General features: G+C 37.8%; 1 protein-coding gene across 1 annotated transcript in view; it reads right to left on the reverse strand.

The window, feature by feature from the left end:
* KPNA1 (karyopherin subunit alpha 1) overlaps positions 1-15518 on the reverse strand; it is a 70270-nt gene that overhangs the window by 35826 nt on the left and 18926 nt on the right. Inside the window, exons 3-4 of the mRNA XM_004712229.3 lie at positions 12956-13060; positions 382-481 (exon numbers count right to left, since the gene is read on the reverse strand). Coding sequence (XP_004712286.1) covers positions 382-481; positions 12956-13060 — 205 coding nt within the window. The remainder of the gene's footprint in view (positions 1-381; positions 482-12955; positions 13061-15518) is intronic.

Here is a 15518-nt window from a genome sequence, read left to right on the forward strand (position 1 = left end):
GTTTGTTATCCCCTCTTCTTCCCTTCCCCCCTCCTCCCCCTCTCCCATGTCCCCCCGGAACTGTCAGTCCCGTTGTTTTCTCCTCCAAAGTTTTTCTTAAAAGAAGATGGAATTTCTCAAATTGAATAGTACTCAGGTACTGTTCTAACAGCTCTAAGGTCTTTCACAGGACAGCTCAGAAACAATAAATATTACTAATTTCTGGTCTTAGTAAGACCCTACATATAAACCAATTCAGACATTAGGCATGACTCAAAATTATATGTTTATATGTATCCTGTCTGTTGAGAAATTTACTGTATAGTATGTTATGTGCTATGGAAAACAGATTGTAGAAAAATATTACATATGAAAAAATACCTCAAAAGATTGAAAACTCACCTTTTGAAAGCAGTTTTCTGAATTTCTGTGTACCTGAAAGCTGCTGCTCTGGACTATTGGAAAATATCATTTCAATCATATCAGAAGTAATGACATCACCCTGGGATCACAAACAAAAAGCAAAATTAGTAAAATGTAGTTATACCGGTAATTCAAAAGAAAACTATATATAAACTATACTCAGAAGACTATAAACTATGGCCAAGTTATTAAGCTAAGTATGTTTCTCTTAAAGAGTTACACAGTGTGTGAAATGATAAGTGAGCATATATTACACGTGCTACCATGATACCTGGTTGTCAGAAGGAACAGCTCCAAGTTCAAATTTTCTACCACTGGAACAGCAACAAAATTTGAGAAAAATCTGCTCAGTGTGCTTAACTTTACTTGATAAAACTGAATATCCAACTGGAAAAACCTGTACAGGACAAGAGTGAATCTCACATCTTGCCACAGACACAAAGGGGGTGACACTTCAGTCTTAAGAACTGCTCTCACTCAGACAATATATAATGTTTTTGATAGTGGGACAAGAAGAAAGTAAAAGGAAATAGAGTAAAGAATTAGGAGGCAAAGGGCACTTATAGAGGCCTAAATACAGGCATGCACATATGTATATTTATATATGATGATGGGGAAATAGATCTATGTGCATATATTTATAAGTGTAGTATTAAGGTAGCCGATGGACATTGGGCCTCCACTTATGTACCCCCTCAATGCAAGAACACTTTGTTCTATTAACCTGGCATTCCATGATGCTCACCTTCCCAACACGATCACTGAAGACAAAGCAGGTGCATAGGCAAATGTGGTGAAGAAAGCAGATGGTGCCCAGCTATCAAAAGATAAAATGTCTAGGGTCTTAAAGGCTTGAAGATAAACAAGCGGCCATCTAGCTGAGAAGTAACAAAGTCCACATGGAAGAAGCACACCAGCCTGTGAGATCACGAGGTGTTGATGGGATCAGGTATCAAGCCTCAAAGAACAAAAAATCGTATCGTTGTGAATGAGGAGGAGTGTGGAGTGGGGAACCAAAGCCCATCTTTAGGCATCTGGACATCCCTTAGAGAAAGGTTGCGGGGAGGAGACTAGCCAGTCAGGGTGCAGTGTAGCAACAATGAAACATACAACGTTCCTTTAGTTCTTAAATGCTTCCTTCCCCCACTATCATGATCCCAATTCTAACCTTACAAATCTGGCTAGACCAGAGGATGTACATTGGTACAGATAGGAACTGGAAATACATGGAATCCAGTACAGATGAACCACTCAGGACCAGTGCTGAGAGTAGTGATACCGGGAGGGTAGAGGGAAGGTGGAGTAGAAAGGGGGAACCGATTAAAAGGATCTACAAATAACCTCCTCCCTGGGGGACGGACAACAGAAAAGTGGGTGAAGGGAGACGTCGGACAGTGCAAAATATGACAAAATAATAATTTATAAATTATCAAGGGTTCCTGAGGGAGTGGGGAGGAGAGGGAGGGAAAAATGAGGAGCTGATACCAAGGGCTCAAGTAGAAAGCAAATGTTTTGAGAATGATGATGGCTACAAATGTACAAATGTGCTTCACACGATGGATGTATGGATTGTGATAAGAGTTGTACGAGTCCCCAATAAAATTATCATATATACATAATGCTTTTGTTACTGCGTTAAAACACTCCTCATTGTGGGTTTTTTGTTTGTTTTGGTTCTACACCCTATTTTTATAAACTATCTTAACTATGGGCTCCAAAGAAAGTTAGTGAAACCAGCAGTAGAGCTAGGAGGAAAACTGTGAGAACCACAATAGCGTAATCACTGTGAAATTTCAGTCAGATTGCCACATGTCTGATTTGGTGGCTACATACAGCATGACTACGTCAACATTATCATGGGGGGGGGGGTGCAGGCGGTGTGATTAAAGCAGCTAATGTAGCACAAGGTGTGATTTCTTTAACCACTTAACAAAGAATCCAAACTATCAAAGAAATTGAAAAAAAAAATTTTTTTTAAGAAATTGAAACATACAGTCAATTTGGATAAATTAGAAACAACTCTATGGTGAGAGCACACCTGCGAGCAGGTTAACAGCTTCTATAGTGAGATAAAGTCCTGTAAAAATGAATTTATCAGCGTCACTTTGGAGCTTCAGAACCAATTATTTGGTTCACCATAAACTTTTAAAAATCATTTTATTGGGCGGCTCATACAATTCTTATCACAATCCATACATCCATTGTGTGAAGCACATTTGTACATTTGTTGCCATCATCATTCTCAAAACATTTCCTTTCTACTTGAGCCCTTGGTATCAGCTCCTCGTGTTTTCCCTTCCCTCCCCCCCAGCTCCCCACTCCCTCATGAACCCTTAATAATTTATACATTATTATTTTGTCACGTCTCTCCATAATTTCTTATGGGAAAAATAGGCTCAGTTCTTGAACTTTTCGGTGTTTGAACATAAATTTGGAACAGAATGAGTTTGACAACCAAGGTTATCACTGTAGATTCTTAGTCTATCATTAAAATGCTGACAACAGTAATAAAACAATCTTAGTAATAAATACTAAGAAAGGGGCTTATAGTCTTTTGGGAAGCTAAAGGTCTAAAAGAAGTAACCAAGAGGACCAGCAAAAGTGAATATAAGCAACAAAAAAAATGACCAAAAGTAAAAAAGGCATATGCAAAAACAAAGATCAAATATTCCCCACGTCCTGGAACATAGTGTAATCACAGTAAAAGCAAATCATGTTTCCTTTGCTTTCTTATTGACGTAGAAGGGTTTTCTCTGGAGAATAATTTATCTCCTTAATTCCTCTTAAAAGTAAACAAAGACCTCCAATGTGAAAAATGTAATGCCAGAATTTCAGCAATTATATCTCAACCAAATTTATATTAATAATTTAATATTTAAAATAATACAAAAATCAGTTCTAGTCCACCTTTGACAGTCATGAGAAATACCTTTCAAAATCAGTCAAAGCCCAGGTTTACAGATGTTAACTGATCTGAAGTCCTATCCATTGCCTCACATCAGAGACTTAAATTTGAAGACATTCCTTATTCAAAACCCACCCTTATAAAAATATGCAGCCTTTTCCATGGATCTACAGGAGATGGGCCCTTTTTTATCTTTAGCACACTACACTTTAAGCGCCTGTGGCGACTATTCTGTTCTTCGTAAAACAGCATGTTCTTCCTCGCCTTTAAATCTTCCTTTAAATTATCAGGTTTCCCTTGCTCGTCACATGGCTGGCTGTTCTCCTTTCAGTTAGCTCTCAGGTACAATGCCAAACTGTAAAACAGCCTTTCACACCCTTTACATATCTAAAACAGCCACTCAATCTCTATCTGAATACCCATTTGAGTCGGAACAGACCTGATGGCAATGAGCGCCGAGGATCTAGCTCTCGGCACTATCAGATATTATTCTTAATTTATTTGTTTATTGTCTGGATCCCAGGAGTAGATAATACGTTTCTTGAAAGCTAAAGATATTATCTGTTTTACCATTCTGTCACTAATGGCTAGCATACCATAGATGTCCAACAAATACTTTTTGAATGAGCATAAGGTTGTCCTATATATTGAAAAAAAAAAAGCACAGAGTCCCGCTACTGCCAAATTCAATACTTGATTTTTAAAATTTATTTAAAGTCCCTATTTTGGGTTTATTAAAATTCCCCCCCCCCACACTATTTTCTTGCTATATTTGAATCTTTCTGGTTTCCCACTACACTTCATCCCCGTTATTAACAGTTAACATTCTTCCCATGGCTACTTGTCACAGTAAGTTCTTATCATTTCGTAAAGGGTAAAGTCAGCAAGATCAAATTGTGAAGAAAGCTGCATAAAGTTTTAAGTGCCGAACTTGGGTCACCAATCCCTGTTGCTGCTGTATAAACCTATAACTACCTCGTGGGGCATCTCAGACTGCAATCTTTACTGCAGCCGATTGCCAGGCCTTTTCCTCTCTCTGGTAGCTATGCATTGGCTGCTAACCACAAGGTCAAGAGTTCAAAACCACTAGGCACTCCTCAGGAGAAAGATGAAGGTATATTAAACTGACAGTTACCTCTAGGAAAGGATATGCATGAGAGGGAGAGGTATTTTTCCCTCCACCCTTCCTGTTTTATTTACACAAGGAGTCTATGTTCTCTTAATTATAAATTTTTTATAAATAAGGGATTGCTTACCAAACTGAAGAAAAAAAGAGATACTAATTAACCTTCACCAATATAACCAAAAAAATATATAATAACTTGATATTTAGATGGAGGAGGCACCTGGACATTACATACGTTTTCCAACTATAGATTCACAGTTTGCTAGCTGAAATTCTGGGAGCCAACTGAGGAAGTGTAGAATTCAGGGTTACTAATTTTCCAAACATACAGTGCATGTACATGAGAATTCCAGGAGTGTATGGGCAGCATTTCATAAATAACATTTCATCAACAAAAATATGAATGATACTTAATGTGATGAAGACTATACACCATCTCACGTGAGCTTTACTATCCGGTTAATTTGCCATAAACTTAGAAGAAACTATTGGTTCATAAAACTTTCTGGATTTAAGAACTAAGGGAAAAGTACCGCTGACCTTAGTCAAATAGGGTTCTCATTATTAACACTCATGACAATACTTAAGCCAGGCACTAACAACTGAGATGGTATGTAAATACTGTTAAATGCTGTCTAATTAAGGAAAACAAACCCAATCCATATCGCATGAAAGGAATTGAGAGTAAGGGAAAAAAGAGAGTAAGAGCCCTCCCATTCTATTTTCTACCTACTTCTCTATTCTCAAGAGTCAATCACTACTCTTATTCTGATAGTTACCTTCATACTTCAAGCATACTACTACATTTCTTAATAACTTTAAATATTCAGCTATCAAGCGTAGTATTTTAGAGGACTACCTAATATCATCAATTCACCAGAAACCCTGGTGGCACTATGGGTTAGATGTTGGGCTGCTAACTACAAGGTCAGTAGTTCAAACCCAACAGTCATTCTCTGGAAGAAAGATGAGGCTGTATGCTCTCATAAAAAGTTAAAGTCTGAATCAGCACTATTGTGGTAGATATATAATGTCAATTTGAGGATTAAGAGTGCAGGAATGGAGTCTAGCTTGTCAATCAGATCATAGCCAATGAGGCTTCTGTATGGGCATGGCCTTCTGGGGAAGGGAACACTTTCCTCTCTCGGCCACTCCCTGGAAGACTTTGCAGCTGACAAGCCACACGGACCTACCCTGATGCAACCAGACCTCTGAAGCCAGAGAAGCCACGTAGAGCCCCTGCCAGCGCTGAGATGCTTACAACACCACTGGATCCAAAGACTTTCTTCTACCCACTGGCCTGTACATTTGGCATCATTGCATGTGTTTCGTGAGTCTGAAGAGGACTTCATAGATTGGTATCAGACATATAGGCTAATATCAGACTTATGGACTTGATCTGGACTGGGCTGGGATGTTTACTCAATGTTCCATTGCTCTTGTATGTAAATCTCTTTCTTATATGCATATGTGTGTGCATGGACTTGCTTCTCTATTCTACCCAGACTAACACAATTATGACAGTGAGGTTGGTTTGGGTTTTCACCAATGCACTTCCCATATTGTAGTACCACTATTTTCAGTTTCTAGATATCGCAGCTCTACAATATGTACAAATGGCTGAACACATTACCATCAGTATGGAGTCTCAATACCCACTTAGTAAAATAAGGCTCTCTCTATGCCTTACTTTTTTATTACCTGCGGCCCACTTGTTATCTCCATTAATATTATTTACATTGTAACAGTTGAGGTAGGTTCATCATATTTTCATATTGCTTTATGTTTCTGGTCTAGGCCTAATTCTAAAATTTGAAACTCAAAGTCAATGATGCTGATAAAATTACAGTTTCCTCTTGTTTGTTTTACACCACTTGGTTTTTTAAAAAAGACCTATGTTAGTACCTGTTTTCGCAAAGCCAAAGAAATCTGAAGAGGATTTCTGCTTTTACAAAAAGGGCAAAAAGTGAAACTGGCATTCAGCACTCGCTATGCAGCGATCTGCTAGAAAGGTAGTGAGCCCGAGGGGAAGAGCGCGCCTTGGGTAAGCTCCTGTCCTCTGCACCACTCAGCATGCAAGCCAGCACTGTACCTGTGAACTGTGACCGCTGGACTTTACTTACTTTAGGCTTCCTGTGTTATTTGTCATGACTTGGGTAGGTTATTTTGGGGGTCTTGGAACACTAAAAACACTTTTCCCATATAAACTTACGTTAATTACATCATTGCTTTACACCATATCAGCTTCCAAAAAGTTTCGTAGAAACGCTCTACCTTTGGGTAGGGAGTGAAATCTATATACAAATTATTTACCACAGAACTTAATAATGTATTGCTTACTTTCAGACATTCTTGAAATTACTAGTTACCATTCTTTCCCCCTTGTACTCTATTTTACATGATCATCTCCATCCCCATCCTAACTTTCCATTGCATTCGGCAGGCTGCCAAGTCTTTCCATTCCTCCTGAATATTGTGTCCTTGAAAAAAATCTATTATCTTCTTCCTTTCTGATCAATTACAACAATTAATCATAACATGATGAAGTAGGTCATGTAATTCTTATTCTACTGATGAGGAAATACGCTCAAGAACAGTTATAGTTGCTAACTGACAAAAGAATAACTCATGGAGTAGAACAGACAAATAAGGCTCTTTCTGAAAATTCTGAATGCCAAGTTATTGTATTTACAGGTTCAGTTCATCAACAGATGATCAAGATTGAGTGAAATAGGTAACACGATCCAATCAAATTTCATTTTTATAATTAACGTATTTATGCATAAAATTTGTCATCTACATAGAGAACGTTCTAAAGTATCCTTCTAACTTCCTATGGTATAAAACATCAAATGTTTGTTTACGGAGTACAATCAGAATAAAGATAAATAATTTAGAAAAACGTATCACCACCACCACCAAATTATGAAGAATTTCGTTAATCTCCCTCGATCTAGAGATAGCACGGTAAATCAAAAAGTATTGCTGCAAAATCAGGAACTTTTATTAAACATAAATATCAAAATGGGAAGCTGTTTCTCAACAAATTATCTAGATCTTTTTAATTATGGGGGGGGTTGTGGGATACAGCAAGATTTCTCCCAAGTTGTCTCCCCCAAATATATGCCAAACCTAGCTGCTTGCTGCTACACATGGCAAATGACTATACACTCAGAGGTCAACTAAAGTAGGTCAGCGGCTACGCTCCCTATGGGTTATCAGCCATCTAGAGCAATCAGACTGTACAGTCTTTCCCACTCTAAGTAGGACCCACTTCCTTCTAAAAAGGATAGTAGATTGTTTCCCTGAAGGAGAGCCCAGGGAGGTCAAGCCCACTCAAGGATGACCAAGGTTAGGCTGCGATATTGAATCTAGGCACCCTACTTGTCACATGTATACCCCTAGTCCCTCCCCTTCCTATTATGTGTACACCCCTATCTCATCCCCTTCCTGTCACGCTTATGCCTATTGTACATCCCCTTTCTATGACAGGTGTGGTTACTTGTAATCACGGCCCCCCTACGTATACATGGGCCTTGGTCAGAAAGAGAGACCTCTCCTACCCTCTGCCCACACTGTGTGCGGACCCAGCTGTTGAGATCATGGACGTCCAGGAGGTGAGCATGCTACCATGAAATGTGTCTGACTCTTTCATTTTACTTTCTCCTATCTCTTACTCTCTGACTTTATTATAATCTATATATTTTAACTGTACAATTGAGCCTACTGAACCCGTGATTAGCTGTGGGGGGTTAGCTTCCCCCAGAGGGACGAATTGTAAAGATTCACAGAGCCATTCAACAATTCTATACCCTTTCTGTTTCACGTGATTGATTACGGAGCACTGTGGTGGTGCTGGGGTTACAAGATCGGCTACAAACTGCAAGATCAGCAGTTCAAAACGAGTAGAAAAGACAGGGCTTTCTACTCTCATAAAGAGTTACAATCTCGGAAACTCATGGGCAGTTCTACTCCATCCTACAAGGTCATTACAAGTTGGCACCGACTCAATAGTAGTCAGTTTGGTTTGACTTGTTTTTTTGATCACTGACTACAATCCTCAATATATCATCATTTATCCCTGGTCTATCCATTTCTGAAGGCAGTGTTTCCATCTCTCAGACCTCTGAAGAATTCTGTGCTCTTCAGAGACTCAAATCATATTATTTTTCAATATTGAGTTTAAGAATAAAAAGGGTGAAGGAACAAGATGAGAACTGCAGGGTACAGGAGGTAAGGTTTTCCAATGAAAATTCTTACAAGATAGTCCATAATATCCCCAAAGAATGAGCAGGTACATTGTTATGATGGACAAGAATTCCTTGGAGCAATTTTCCTGACCTTTTTCTCACCAATACAGTATGTTTTGTTTTTTTTACTTTCTTAAACCTTCAACCTTATAAGAAGACTCTATGATCATCCTGTTTCATTCAAGCACTTTGGAGTCTAAATTAAACAATTTTCATCGCTTTCTGAGCCGGTCTCGCCGACTTCATTTTAAATGGCCGGTAGACCCCATCCGAAACCCCTGTTTTGATGGGACCTTGCTCGATGGTTCCTTTTGGGACATCCAAAATGCTTCGCCAGTTACAGTTTGTTCCATAAGACTGTCATTAGCTTTGACCTTGCTTAGAAGACTGATATATCGATTTTTAGCTAACTGATCTTCTTGCAAGGCTTTTGGCACTCAATTAGCCAAAAGTTTGCTGAAGGCAAGCTGTTTGCTTAAAATTAAAAATGTCAAACTATGAGAATCCCAATTTCAGCAGTTATTGATGACAAGTTTATGGTCTTGTCTTGTTCCACCAGTTTCTAGACATCAGCCAGTGTCTTCATTTATTGAGAATGGCACATCTTGGCTCTCTTTGAGGTCTTCCTGACCTTCCTTTAAAGCACTTGCTAAAACAGGATTTCTTACGGAGAAGCATGCCCATCAAATTATTCCAAAGCTTTAAGGATTTAAGACATCCACATATAAGCTTTGTTAAAACTCTGATATTAACCCTAGCTTCAAAATGATTTTTCTCCTTCATTGAACAAATTTTGTTCCTTTTTTCCCCAAAGCATCCTGACAAGACCAAGACAAGTGTGTATTACTGAGAGAACTTGTCTGAAGGAATCCACTGATCACAGTTAAACATAGTGTGTTTGGAATAACCATTTGCATGTATAAACTGAATCCCTAGTAGCAATACTTTTTGACTTATCCTTGTATTTATTCTAAAAACCATTATACCGGGGAGGAGCCCCACCCCCACCCACCAAGCTCCGCGTTCAGAGTACATATTTTTCCGCTAGGCAACCACTGAGCAACTTGATCTGAGTTAGTGCATCTAGTAGCAAGCATTGTCTGAAAGTTTTCTGGTCACAGTGAATTTTTTTGTAAAAGCAGTTTTGCTTGAACCTCGTGATAGCTGATTGAAGAGAACAGCATGTAGCTGTGAAATCTTGCTTCCTTTTCGGGAAAAATGTTGCAGAAATTGTTGTGATGTTGAACACAGCTTACAAGGACAGTACTATAGGAAAACCTCAAGTGTACAAGTGGTTTTCTCATTTCATCAATCGGTGAAATGCCGATTAATGAGAAACCTCATTCTGGACGTCTGTCGAAAGACGAAAATGTCAACTTGTAGTACACATTTGAAGCTCATTCCACCAGGTCAGACCCATAATCTGGCTTTCTATTTAGAGGTTCAGAAAAGATTGTGTAACAATATGTGACAAAAAAGGCCTGGTTTGTGGCAGATAGGGGACGGATTTTGCCACCACGACAATGCACCGGCTCATGCAGTCATCTCAGTGTGCCAGCTTTTGGCAAAAAAACGGCTTGCCTCTCTTGCCCCCTACACCTTATTCACTTGACCTTACTCCGTGTGACTTCTTTTTGTTGTTGCAAATGAAGAGGGACATAAAAGGACAGCAATTTGGCAACATAGAAGAAGTGGGGGGAAAAAGGGCAGTGCTGTCAGCCATCCAAACAGATGAGTTTGAAAATGCTTTCAATAGTGGAATCGCAAATAAAAATTTTTTTTAAAAAGAATGGAATCGCAGTTTTGACAAATGTATTAAGAGTAATGGAGAGCACTTGGAAGGTGATAAGGTTGTTTTGTAAAAAAAAAAAAATTAAATCCAGCGGGGCACCTGCACCCTGAGCAGCACTGTGTAGTTGGCGCCCTCCTCCCCCAGACTCCTTGCACTTCAGCTCAGTGTGGTCAGCCGAGGGATCTGGAGTATGGCTTCAATGCGATGGCTGGAGAGGTTCCGTTTCCCCTCTCCTAGCACATAGCCTAGCAACGGCCAACCTGACTTAAGCTGTCCAAAGATGACCAAACAGGTGGAATTCAACCTAGAGACCATTGAGAACAAAGCAGAATCCACCCTCGCCAAGCTTACCAAACCCATATCAGCCCTGCAAGGTATCATGAAGGCCCTGGTCCTGGTCATGCCGGAGGAAGGGCAGGCCAGCAAACAAACCAGCAGCAAGAAATAGCCCCAGTAAATTTTAAAATAATGGAAGTTTCCCAGAAACATTTTGAAGCCCCCTTGATATCTATCACACAACTTTTGCCTGTTCAGTTGTTTACAGGTTTAAGCCTCACTGACAGCAATTACAAGAGTCTGTTTGCAAGCATACCATTCCATAATCCATGTAGTTTTTCTAGCACTCTACCCTCCACCCCCAACTTTCTCTATACTGACCCTAGTAACCCCTAATAAACTGTGGTATCTGTAAAAAAAGAAAAATACATAGCTTTGGCGGGGGAAAAATCCAGGTTTTTTAAGTACGCCCTCGTACAACACTGAAAAGTACTAACCAGGTCTTGTTCTCTTTTGTTATCAATACCGCCGTCTAAACTTATTTTAATATCCTTTTTTCATTTTTTTAAATGTAGGCATTTATTACTATAAATTTCTCTCTGAGTGCTGTCTTCACTGCAACCCATAGCTTTTTTCATTTTCATATACTTTCAACTTTGGAGATTTTACACTGGCTACAGATAGTAAGTTTTAGAGTTCTTGTTTCTTTGGCAAGCCAAATGAGAATTCTAATCTCAACAGTAATTATATGATAACCAGGCTCTAAAAACAAAAGATCCCAGCAACTAGTTTCTATAATCGATCGACGTCTCAGCTCTTCTCTTTGTTAAACACCTCAAATTTATAGACCATGATTTTATATCATATATCGGTGTTCAGTATGACTACACTAAAAACATTAGTAATTTTTCAGCAATCCCTTTCCTTTTAATATATGTATACAACCTGAAAGGTTAATATTTTTAGAATCCTACATGCAGTAACCTCAAAACACTCAAAATTACTACCATCGAGTCAATTCCAACTCACAGTGACCCTATAAGGCAGGGTTGAACTGCCCCAGTGAGTTCCTAAGATGCTAACTCTTTTCCAGAGTAGAAAGCCTCATCTTTCTCATCTTTATCAATCTAGGAAGAAGAAAAAAAACCCCTAAATACTACGTAAAATATGCATCTATTTGTAAAGAAAAAAAAAGTGTGGAGGTGAGGAGAAAAATTCATTTTCTATAAAAAAAATGTCAACATTAATCTAATAACAGTGATTCCAATTGAGGGACATAAACTGGACGGCTGAGGTGTAAGAAAAACGACTTTGTATTATGTATGTTTCTTGCTTGGGTTATTTACTTATTTATTTGGTAAAACCATGTTTATATATAAAATCTAGTATAAGAATTAAATGAATAACTATAAACTGAAATTCTAAACACCTGTAATACATATAAAGCAAAACTTCTTTTCTTTTCATATAACCCCCCAAAAATTACATTATACCAGTCCTCCATTCTTGTTCACAATAGCTAAACTGGTAGAAATAACAAATGTCCAACAATGAATAGATAAACATGTTAGCCATATAATGGAACAGAAGTAAGTCCTATAGAAAAATAAAGTTCTGATACATGTTATGGTATGGGTGAACCTTGAAAATATGGTAAGTAAAATAAGCCAGGAATGGGAAAAATGTTTAAATTATACAAATATAAGGGGTTTCCAAATCCTAAAAGTACATGGAAAAATAAATTATACCTTAACTATACTTTATATATATTATACATTTAATTATACATTATATTATACATAAAATTATGTATATTTAATTATATAAATTATACCTTAATTCAGTTTTTCCACAAACATTTGAAGTCTCTTTGTAAGTCCAATTTTGTAATTGAAGTGAATATCCAATTGTGACTTCCTTTAAAGAGTCTCTTGCTGTTCAACTTTTAAGGAATAATTTAATCTTATATTTACTGTAAGTTTTTAGCATTAAGCTAGCCTTTCGCACTAAAACATTATTTGAAATGTAATGCCGATAATAAACATTTACTGCATCATGAGATTAAGTATTCTGCTTCTTCGAAAAATGAAATGGCAAGCGCTTTTTGTAGTCACCTAATTTTTTTTTTAAGACAAAAAAGAAGATCTACACTTCAGGTCTACATCACAAAAAAATCAAAGTGTTCCTTTCATCATGTTACTTACTGGTGCCATTTCCATGTTATTAATTTGGGCCTCATGGAAGCCTCCATCTGACATAACTTCCTCTGTTTCTTCTTCTGCTGTAGCAACATTTCTTCTCTTGAATAACTGAAAAAGAAAAAACAATTCTAACATGTAACCACTACACCACCAGGGCATGGTAAACCATGATTTTCTACAGCCACTCCAGCTTTCTCTTTTCCAGCATTACGTTTCAAATGATTATTCTCATTATGAATTGGTCATGTTTTCTTATTTATATACCTTATAATCTTGATTTAGATGCCTGACAGTGAACTTCACTTGGGGGTACTGGATATTTGTGTATTCCTAGATAGCTTGTTGAGCTTTGTTGTGGATGCAGCTAAGTTACATGCTAACAGTCTGATCCTTCGGATGTCACTTTTCTGGTTGGTGGGTCTGGAATAATGTTAAATCTGCTGCTCTACTCTACGACGAAGGAAAGATGTCCCTGAATTCTCACAAATTATGAGTTTTACCATTCTGGCAATAGCCATTATTACTGGCTCTGTGGATTAAGCATTGTCCCTCTAATCTTTTTAGACAGTATTCTTCTAGCCTTGGGTAGTTGTTTCGTCATACAGATGTCCTGATCAATATTCTGTTGATTATTGGACGAAAACCTATTACAAAACTCCAGACTGTTCTCTCTGTACAGCAATCTCTTCTCTGGTGTTTTATTTTTTGAACTGTAAATTTGCCTTGGTCTCACCCAAAATTCTCAGCTTTTTTCCTCCTTCAATTCATGGAGTCCTTGGACTCTCCTCAGACTCCCTCTCCTTTTATCAGAGCTTGTGAACACTCTCAAGGGAGCTAGGGAAATGCTAGCACTCGTCTCTTGTTTCCCATCTCCAGAGATCACTGGCCCTTCATTGTGTGATGTCTGGAAGACGGTTTCATGTATTTTTGTTTAGTTTTTTCGGTTGCTGTTTCAAGTAGGATGAAAAAAATCCCACCTCTATTCACCCAATTTGCACAAAACCAAAAATCTACAGTCTTTTTCTCAATACTCAAAATACCTCAATTTTGGCCAATGGAACACTTTATTTTCACTTAGTTTTTCTAAGGCTATTCCAGTGAGCTTGTAGCATAAGATATGAAAAATATTGTATAGAGATCATGAATATTCTATCTTGAACTCCAAATTAGCTATATTCCTTTTAAATTAAAATTTCTAAAGACCACAATCTCAGAGGTACTCACTACTACAAAGTAATAATTTCTAGGCCTTTTCAGTAGTTATTTTTTTTAATACATCATGAGTTCATAGTAGTAATTCAAATTCAAATTTACTTAATTCCTTTGCTGTCAACAAATATCCAACAAGGGATGATTAATCAAATCACCGTATTTTTAAGTGTTCTAAAATAAGTACTGTGTGACTTATCCATTTGCATGTCACACAGGTTGGTCTTTTTTCTTTCATCATTTATTTTTATGGATGTCACTCCCTGTGATTTAATTTTCTTTTACAATAATTTGATACATTTACATCATTCTAATATCGAGCCATGATCACTAAAATGACATCTGCCAATACTGAAATGTTTATATCCACAGGAACTGCACTTGCTATAACACAGTATAGCAAGATGCTTCTATGTTGCGGTGTGCTATTGATTCTGACTCATGGTGACCCTAATATGACAAATTAGAAATGCCCTCAGGGTTTCCTAGGCTGTAATTCTTTTTCCTCTATTTAACTTTTTTCTCCTAGGCTGTAATTTTTAGTGGGAGCAGATCGGTAGGTCTTTCCTCATGCAAAGTGGCCAGAGGGTTTAGACTGCTACCTTCAGGTTTGCAGCAAAGTGCTTAACCATTCAAAACTGCTGGGGGGGCACGGAGGTAGAGGGGAAGGAGGGTAACTATAACCAGAACATAGTATATTACTGCAAGATGTAATCAAGATAAAAACAAATTTAAGTATGCTTTACATTCTGTCTTCATACCAAGTCTCTGATATCTGGTGTCAATTTGACACACCACAGCTCAATTTAGACTAGGCTTACATGTCTATTAAAAGTGCTCGATAGCTACTAATGACTACCATTCTGGACAAATGGCTCTACTGGCTTAAAAATGTCACGGAGGAAGAGTAGCAGCAAATGAAGACACAACCCAGAGCCCCAAGAATAGAGAAAACACAATTTAAACATTTAAGGTGTAGGTGATTTAAAAGTTTCTTCTAGTGACAAAGATTATTTTTCTTTATGGTGATGGCATTTCCATAGATACTGATACAACCACTTAGAAAGGCTTCCGAAAAAGAATTATTAATGCAATAAACTGAAAGCCTTTCCTGTTCAGTGTTTATGCATACATAGTATTTTACTTTCTCTTCCTCATAATCATACAAGCACGTAGGCATTTATAATTAGTGTAGTAAATGAGGAAGTAATCTGCACGTCCATAGTTTAAAGGACTAAAGTTATTCATGAAACACTTTGACCCATTTATGATACAGTTAACTGTGTTATCATCCACATCTTTTTTTTTTCCTTTTCTTTTTTTTCTCCCAAGAAGGGGGCTATAATTTCTTTCTTCT

The sequence above is a fragment of the Echinops telfairi genome, unplaced genomic scaffold (assembly GCF_000313985.2).
Source record: "Echinops telfairi isolate 266 unplaced genomic scaffold, ASM31398v2 ScPeMD7_17;HRSCAF=63, whole genome shotgun sequence".
Classification (NCBI taxonomy): Eukaryota; Metazoa; Chordata; class Mammalia; order Afrosoricida; family Tenrecidae; genus Echinops; species Echinops telfairi.